The 8898-nt window shown below is 46.6% G+C and overlaps 3 protein-coding genes across 3 annotated transcripts; 2 read left to right on the top strand and 1 right to left on the bottom strand.

Annotated features, from left to right (window-relative positions):
- Positions 1–587: 587 nt before the first annotated feature.
- LOC109749626 (V-type proton ATPase subunit G1) lies at positions 588–3025 on the bottom strand. Its single transcript, XM_020308578.2, has 4 exons — positions 2838–3025; positions 1900–1994; positions 1121–1221; positions 588–1027 (listed from the first exon to the last, which is right to left on the bottom strand). The coding sequence occupies exons 2-4, from the start codon at positions 1985–1987 to the stop codon at positions 884–886; spliced, it is 333 nt and encodes a 110-aa protein (XP_020164167.1). The 5' UTR covers positions 1988–1994; positions 2838–3025; the 3' UTR covers positions 588–883.
- Positions 3026–3101: 76 nt separating this feature from the next.
- On the top strand, positions 3102–5399 carry LOC109749625 (multiple organellar RNA editing factor 2, chloroplastic). The gene is made up of 4 exons (XM_020308577.4): positions 3102–3503; positions 3602–3699; positions 4384–4449; positions 5010–5399. The coding sequence occupies exons 1-4, from the start codon at positions 3172–3174 to the stop codon at positions 5159–5161; spliced, it is 648 nt and encodes a 215-aa protein (XP_020164166.1). The 5' UTR covers positions 3102–3171; the 3' UTR covers positions 5162–5399.
- Positions 5400–5402: 3 nt separating this feature from the next.
- LOC109749624 (thylakoid lumenal 29 kDa protein, chloroplastic) lies at positions 5403–8069 on the top strand. Its single transcript, XM_020308576.4, has 11 exons — positions 5403–5872; positions 5954–6079; positions 6272–6356; positions 6460–6494; positions 6585–6650; positions 6743–6783; positions 6906–7036; positions 7120–7226; positions 7328–7465; positions 7580–7714; positions 7833–8069. Exons 1-11 carry the CDS (start codon positions 5708–5710, stop codon positions 7941–7943), a joined length of 1140 nt encoding a protein of 379 aa, XP_020164165.1. The 5' UTR covers positions 5403–5707; the 3' UTR covers positions 7944–8069.
- The last annotated feature ends 829 nt before the right edge of the window (positions 8070–8898 follow it).

Genomic DNA, 8898 nt, shown 5'->3' with positions numbered 1-8898 from the left:
TATAAATTGCATAATAGGATGAAAATTAAGCATGTTTGCATATCAAGGTGACCTTTTTCTCATGTACTCCCTCCGTTCCTAAATATTATATTTTCAGAGATTTCAATAGAAACTACATATGGATGTATACAAACATATTTTAGAGTGTAGATTCACTCATTTTGCTCCGTATGTAGTCACTTGTTGAAATCTCTAGAAAGACAAATATTTAGGAACGAAGGGAGTATGTTGCATGCTAAGGTGGTACATTTGCATGTTGAAAGTAATATGTTAGTGTGGGGTGGCTATTTAGATATTTAGATTAACATAAAATTAAACTTAAGTAAAGAAGGCATGCCAAATATATGAAAACAATCCAAACAACCATCCAAACATATCCTAAGAATAAAACACTGCCAATGAACATACAATGGCAGATCCAATAGCCTATAGCTGCATTACGATTTGAATCAGGATGCATTTCCTGCGTCCAAAAACTTTCCAGCGTCTAAAATTCATGCATTCAAAAGCTTTTGAGCATCTGAAGCACTCCATTTTTACGAACCCATTTCTGTTGTCAGAACAACATAGCTTGCCAAAGTTCACCATGGATTAAAAACTTATTTACTCTTATGAATAATATACCTCACATAAAAAAATACATATACTGATAGCCATACAAGGGAGAGACAAAAAGGTCGGAAATCGACAAAATTTACGAACTAATCACCAAAGGTTTAGCAAGTAGTATCAGGCATGGCTGCTGCTGAACTGTAGCAGCTTATTTCCAAGACAACAAGGAATTACAGCTGGAAGTGGCAAAAGCCATTTCTTATAATACCACCCAAAGAAATGAACAGATAGTACAAAGTTGCCATCATATGCAGGGCTGACTCATCAACCTTTAGTTCTTCACAGTGGTGACGTGCCTCAGAAGCATCTGAATCACCTCTGGAGAGATGTTTGCTGCCTGCTGCTTGAGCTGCTCAATCTTTACGTTTGTCTCTTGCTCAAGGCGCTTGACGTTTGCACCAGAGTCACCGCTGGTCTGGAAGTGGAAATGACAAGAATATTAATGATCAGAAGCCCTGTTATTATCTTATAAACGAACAGATTGAATGTGCAGATGCGCGGTACATACCTCAGTGAGCTTCCTCTGGAAATCAGCCTCCATTTGTGCACGGTACTCAGCTATTTCTCTCTCAGCCTCTTCTTTGGCTTGCCTAAGCCTCGCCGTTTTAGCTGACAGAGACATCAGATTTCAGTTGACAGACAAAAGTAGATAGGAGTACTTTAACTTCAGCTTCGCAGTGAACAATAATATTCATAGAAGTTCAGATATTTCTATGGTACGTATATGCTTTGATAACCGTAACAGATTTTGCCAACTCAACAATGCAATGCAAACATTTCACTTTCTGTACCCAACAAAAGAAAAGATGACATGGCCTATCAAGTAAGAAAGTCAATATTACCAGGCAAAGAAGTTACAGAACGGTAGCAACCATGCTCTGTGCTATAAACCAGATGATGATCTCAAACTCACAATGGAACAACATCTATCATGACTTTAAAGTTCACTTAGTATAGCAGACAAGACATAGCAAATACATAAGAAAATGGCATTACATCATGACAAATCCTACAAAAGTCGGTGAATGCATCAAAATATAAAGTATCCATTGTACTCCCTCCGTCCAAAAAAGCTTGTCCCTCAAATGGATGTATCTAGCACTAAGTTAGTGCTAGATACATCCATTTGAGGAACAAGCTTAGTGCTAGATACATCCATTTGAGGAACAAGCTTTTTCAGACGGAGGGAGTAGCAAACAGAGCAGACCCTCACAGACTTCATAATGCTCTCACTCCACAATATTATGCTCGATACATAATTAATTAAGCCAAAAATAAGAAATTTACCAGCCCTAGCAGCATTTACAATTTGCTGAGCTTCTTGCTCTGCAGCAAGCAATTGCTGGATTCCACTTGGGCGCCTGCTTGAGTCCATGTTTGTGCTGCGGAATGAAGAACAATGATCAATGAAATGCAAATGGTATGCAATATTTTTACATGGTTAGGAGGTCTGAAACATAGAATGTCCCTCATAACATCCCAAAACTCCTATCAAAAGAGAAGCCTATATCACTATCCATGATGTCCCGATATGTAACTAGCTGCAGTTTTACAGACAAATATAGCTGGAATTAAAATCCCACAAAACTACTACTCCTCAGAATGCCAGATATTAACATCACCTCCACACGGTGTAGCTGCAAAACTAGCACATAAGTGGTATTTCGCTTCAAGCGGCTTAAACATTCATACGCAATTGCATGATTCCAGGACCGAACTACTCCCTCCGTTCCAAAATAGATGAACCAACTCTGTACTAATTTTGTACTAAAGTTAATACAAAGTTGAGTCATCTATTTTGGAACGGAGGGAGTACCTTGGAACAGCAAGCTAATCGTGTTAATTTAGCTTACATACCAACAGCCACCACAGAATAGTTGGATCTACCCAGGCAGTTCTACACAAGCTTACACGCCAGCTAGATGCCCACACATTACGGACCCCGACCTCAAGCTGCAAATCCAGATCAGATCAGCTAAGATCCAGCAGCGGAGGCCAGCTACTTCAAAAATCAACGATCCCCGACCCCCTTTGCTTATCCCCAATCGACCGGATCATCAAACAAGCAGCGCCCAAATTGAAATAGCGGGGGCGAGCAGGTTCGAATAGACGAAGCGACCCAGCATCAAGCGCGGCCGATTCCGGCCCAGATCCGCCCAGATCGACGCGACGGGAAAAGAAATCAACGGCGAATCCCCCTGCGGGGAGGCGGATCGAGTTCGTACCTGACGGGGAGAGGCGACTCGAATCAAGAGGAAGACGAGAAGGATCCGTGGGGAAAAGCTATCCTCTGCTGCTCCTCTCGCCGTCGTGGCCCCGACGATTTCAAGACTATTTATTACGGCCGCACAATTGTATCGTTGTCTTGTGCCAGCAGGGCCGGGCCGGGCCGGCCGTTTCAGATCTGGTTACGAATACGGCCCGTTAGCACTAAGGCCCAGAGGCGCGGGCAGCAAATAATAATATCTCTTCTCCCAAACCCCCAATCAAAACCCCATCCATTCCGGTTCCACCTCCTCCTCGTCCGCTCGTCTCCTTCCGCCAGCGGCCACTCCCGCCATGGCCACCGCAGCGCGCGCCGTCGCCGCCGCCGCGCGCCCGGCGCGGCCGGTGCTCCTCTCGCGGAGACTCCCGTGCCCCTCCGGTTGCCCCGCGCGGCGGCCTCGGGTCGGCCGCGCTGTCCGCTGCATGGCGCGGCGGCCCGACGCCTCGTACTCGCCGCTGCGGCCGGGGCAGGGCGGGGACCGCGCGCCCACGGAGATGGCGCCGCTGTTCCCCGGCTGCGACTACGAGCACTGGCTCATCGTCATGGACAAGCCCGGCGGCGAGGGCGCCACCAAGCAGCAGATGATCGACTGCTACATCCAGACCCTCGCCAAGGTCGTGGGGAGGTAATTCGTGCGCGTTTGGCTCGATTTCTGTCCGCCCCGACCTTGGTTGCTTAGCGGAATGAAGCTAATTTTGGTTGTTTTGTTGGTCGCCGGTGTAGCGAGGAGGAGGCGAAGAAGAGGATCTACAACGTGTCCTGTGAGCGTTACTTTGGGTTTGGGTGCGAGATTGACGAGGAAACATCCAACAAGCTGGAAGGTACAACCCTGTGAAATGCTTACTTGTTTCCATGTTTGAACTTTGAAGCACACATTGCGATAATGGGATTTGGATAACGGCATAGGGTTCAGTTTCCAATTGATACAGTCATGTGTCAGTGTTCAGTTATCTGGTTGAGTAACATGATTAACACATCCTTTTGCTAACTGCAAGTCAAAACTTTTCAAGTGCAAAATGCGTGAGTGCCAATTGCCAAGGTCCAAGGATTACATAATACTTAGAAAAGGGCAAGTTGTAACATGCTCATGTCTGTCACATATTAGTAGAGACTGAATTGTGCAATCTGTGATCCTTTGGTGTGGATATATTGATTCATGGACATTGTTATTTGTATATCTCACTTGGGTTGTATGGCATGCTACTGCACTTTTTCCTTCGTTGATGGTGTATCAGGGATTCAATTTCTAGATATTTTGATTCTAGAAGGTTTATTATGTGAAATGTGCAGTAACAGCCTTATGTTTGGCATATATTTGTTTGTCGAATGTTCAGTAGCTAATCTAAAGAGAAAAAATTGCTATTGAGTACAGCTTCAGTGTTATGGTATTTATATACTTATCTGCATATGTACATTTGTTTAATGTCAGTAGCTAATATTCAGACATATCTTGCTGTTGGATATCTGGTGGTTTCATAACCGTAGTTTGTGTTTTCAATATTCAGGCCTCCCGGGTGTTCTTTTTGTGCTTCCGGATTCCTATGTTGATGCTGAGAACAAGGACTATGGCGGTAAGCTTACTGCTTATGTGCTCATTATTCCATTGTCTTGTCGAATTCTTTGAATTTTATGGTAGCTGTTGGGAGACCATACTTCACAATTTTCCTTAAAGTATAATTGGTCAATCAGATTTGTGATACCTGATTCCAAGTGACTATTCCCTTCCAGTTATTCTTACGGACTTAATTCTACTTAATGAACCACCATCAGTTTTGTGCAAATGATGTATTCATTGTACAGTTTGATCTAATATAGTTACTACATGAATGAGGAAGCCTTATTTAGTAGCACACGGTGCATCAATTTGTTAATTAGTGTTGGTTGCAGTCCTCAAATGATCCTTTTGGAAAGACTGATCCTTCAGTTATGATCTGCTTGGCTTTCTATTCAGGGGTTTATACCAATATCAGACTGTTCATATGCCTCCTGAACCGTTAGTTACAACTGCAATTGATCCTTTTAGACCAAAACTTTATAATACCCATATACATACTTCTGTTCTCCATCAAGAGCATTTCATAGAGTGTGATAATTTTGTCCCAGATTTTCATCATGCTGCCCTTCCTTGCAGCCGAGTTATTTGTGAACGGAGAGATCGTCCAACGATCACCGGAAAGGCAGAGAAGGGTGGAGCCGGTGCCTCAGAGGGCTCAAGATAGACCGCGTTACAGCGACCGGACTCGCTATGTGAAGCGGAGGGAGAACCAGGCCTACCAACGGTGACCCGTCGTTCTACTGCAAGCGCCCCATTGCTATCGCTCCTGCCCTAGATGTAGCCACTGCTCCACGCCCGAAATGCCCCTCATCGTCTTTGCTGCATTGTAGCCTCGCCATATCTGGGCGTTTATTTTCTTCACGAACTGTAGGTTAAGAACTGGATGTACTACTGTAAGTGACTTGTTCCGTTGTTTTGGTAACGGTATCTGGTTTGCGGCGGAAAAAAAAAGTTCATGTGTTTGGAGCTCTGAGTGAACCCTCCCTGCCCTTTTTCAGCTCCATTCGCCCTCTGTACGTAACCCGGCGTAGGTAGTAGCAGCACTGCAGCAGGGAGCTCATTTTCAGAAACCGTCCATCTCTGTGTTCTCGCACGAGCCATGATGCCAATGACCACGGGAGGCTGGCTCGGTAACAATGTGGAAGCCAATCCGGGACGCGGAGGAACTACGCAGCGGCGCGATGCGTTTTACCAGCAAACGTGTGGTGGAGACAGGGGAGAATGCACGTGCAGGCCAGTGATTCGCTGCCTTATCCGCCGAATCCTCCCGCTGCATGCCGAGCGCACAACACACGCGCCGGCCAGCCAGCCCCGTGACCGAGACCGTGCGAGCGCTCAAGTCGAAGGGAGTGAGGGAAATGGCGGGCGCGACCTTCCTCTCGGCTCCCGCGCTGCTCGGCCTCCCGTCCGTCTCGTCGCCGGCGCGCAGACACGCACACGTACGTATGCTTCCATATTCCGACTGCAAGTCTCAACTCTGATGCAAGTTAACAGGAATGTTTCTCGCTTTCTCCCTGCAGATTCAGGTGTGCTGCCAGGCCAAAGCCGGGGGCTCCGGCGCTGAGGCTGCCGCCGCTTGCGAAGAGGCTCTGCGGCTCCGCAGAAGGGACCTGATCGGGGGCTGCTTCGGCGCCGCCGTTGGCTTGGTATGTGATACTACTTCTCTATGCAGCTCAGCAGTCCCTGCAGGCTGCAGCTCAGCTCTGCTGCATCATCATGGGTGGCAGTATGGCACAGCTAAACAAATGCAGCATGCATGATGGAAGAATGATGATAACCTGCACCTCCATGGCTCTTATCTATCGTAATTACAGTTAGCTGTTTGTGCGGTGTGTTAGGAAATCGTTGAGGGCTCTACGAGGTTCACAGGGGTGGCTGCCGCGGCTGACCTGATCGAACGCCGGCAGCGCTCCGAGTTCCAATGTAGGTCGCCTCAGCTCCCTCTTTTCGCCTCAAATGCTAGTACATACTTATATGCCTCTTAATGACCTTCCGCGTTGATGCACTTTGCTGTTTGTTTCTTCAGCAAGCATCAAAAGCACCCTCACAGCAGCCATAGAGGTGAGATAACTGCACATTATGTACACTCAGGACGTCATCAATTTCACCTGTCTGTCCCATTGTCGGCTGAACTCTGAAAGTCTTTTGCAGGCAAAGCCAGAGCTTGTCCCATCACTCTTGACCTTGGCACTGAATGATGCTATGACATACGACAAGGTCTGCTCCCTAAATGGCTTCTGGCAATTAGTTACATGTTCACATTGAAGTAACTGATGGTGCTACTGGCTATTAACTTAACTCTTCTGCAGGCAACAAAGACAGGAGGGCCAAATGGATCCATCAGGCTAAGGTAGTAGCTACCAGCTTCTCTTTCTGCATCTTTGTGGTTATGTTACAGTTAAGCTCTGCAGTTGACAGCCTAACAAGTTGCTCGGCCTTGTTGTTTGATCAATTTTTTGTTAAACAATAAAGTGCAGAAATAAGCAGACCCGAAAACAGTGGGCTTTCTGCTGCCTTGGATCTGCTAGTTGAAGCAAAGAAAGAGATAGATTCATATTCCAAGGGAGGTCCCCTTTCATTTGCAGATTTGATCCAAATAGCAGGTGTGATAATTAGTATAATTTCATTAGCAGTATGATCTTTGTTGGTACTGCTGTATACTCAAATCTACTTTTACCTGCAACAGCATCACAGGCACTTAAGAAAACATTCCTTGATGCGGCCATTGCCAAGACCGGTGGGAACCAAGAGAAGGGAAGAACCCTATACTCAGCATACGGTTCAAGTGGGCAGGTATTCGTTCACTACGTCAGACCGGAGTCTGTCAGTTCATTTCCTTTTCTGTAATATAGGCCTAGTTTGCTAATATACAAGTTGATACACATTAATTGTAGTGGGGTTTCTTCGACAAAATATTTGGGCGAGACGACGCACAAGAACCTGATCCAGAGGGCAGGGTGCCTCAGTGGAGCACCGCTTCTGTCCAGGAAATGAAGGACAAGTTTATCTCCGTCGGTCTCGGTCCTCGTCAGGTCACTTCTTCTCATTGATCGTTTCATAACTTCCTTTGGTATAGATCACTTTTTCTATTGGACTGCAAAAGCTGTGATTTCAGTCTAACCAATACCAGGAGAATTCTACTGCAGGTTGCTGTGATGTCGGCCTTCTTCGGACCTGACCAAGCTGCCACGGAGGAGAAACTGATCGCTGATCCAGACTGCCGGCCATGGGTCGAGAAGTACCAGCGCAGTCGCGAGACGGTCTCCCGAACCGACTACGAGGTAAGGGATTTAATGGACATGTTCAAGCTGCCAATGCCAATGCCGCAGGACATATATATGTTCTGAAATCCTCACCTCTGGTTTTTAAACTCTGCTTCTGAATGTGTATGTATGCAAGGTTGACCTGATAACCGCGGTCACCAAGCTGAGCTACCTGGGCCAGAAGATAAACTACGAGGCCTACACATACCCCAAGCAAAAGATTAACTTGGGTAAACTGAAGCTGTGATTGATGATTGCGCTGGGCATATCTGCGAGCGATTGGGTGTGTATGGAGAATGAGTTTGATATGGGGAGAGTTAATGTTTTGGCTGAGTCTTGTCGTGTTTTAGAAAAAGAAAGATTTATTGCTTTTGCTCTCTGCGTCATAGATGCACACACATACCTTTTTTTAGTTGTTGGAGCTGATTCTGGCAGATCCATCAGTAGGGTATCCCAGCGAGGTGAGTAGATCGGCAGCAGACCAGATTTACCTAGGTTCAGGTCCTCCTTACGAGGTAAAACCCTACTCGGCCTCGGCTTATTTTTAGTTGTATGTTGTCTATCGACTAGCTCAGTCTCGGCTTACATAAGATATTGCGGCCCCTGGGTTGCACAAACATAGTCAGCTATGTCCCCCTAAAAAAAAAACATTGTCGGCTATGTCGGTGGAGGAGAGTCCTCTATGGCTTCAGCTTCCTTGTCTTGAACAGTAAGGCCTCCAGCGTCTTCCTTCTATAGAGCCCATGGGCCGACATGATGGCCCAGGACGGGAAACTGACCTAGGGGGCCTTGGGCTGGCCTACTTGGAACGACAACCAGAGAGGTGAGGCACCCCAGGGGCTGTAACACCATTAGTAGCCCCTAAACTGGTCCTCAAGCTTGGCGGCATCCTGATCGGCATTGATCCTCAACAATGTCTTCTCAGCTTGCTGAGGTTGAAGCTGGTTCTTTGAAGCTCCCTTGAAAGTGAATGTTTGTTGCCGACCTCCTATCGCCGGTCTGCTCCCTGAAGTCGGCCCACCTGTTGAGAGAAAAGCTTCGTTTGATCTTGAATTGCCGATTAAGCTAGCTGGACTCCGTGGAAAAGTTATCTTGCCAAGCCGGCTCTTCCGATTTCTCGAGGAAAAATTTCTGATGACGTCCAGTGGCCCCCAAGGAGTAGGTTTGTTCGACGAATCCGTCCTGCACTATGGACTTTTTCC

Source organism: Aegilops tauschii, chromosome 2 (genome assembly GCF_002575655.3).
Source record: "Aegilops tauschii subsp. strangulata cultivar AL8/78 chromosome 2, Aet v6.0, whole genome shotgun sequence".
Taxonomy (NCBI): domain Eukaryota; kingdom Viridiplantae; phylum Streptophyta; class Magnoliopsida; order Poales; family Poaceae; genus Aegilops; species Aegilops tauschii.
The sequence above is the reverse complement of the archived record's forward strand: the minus strand, read 5'-3'. Positions and strand labels throughout refer to the sequence as shown.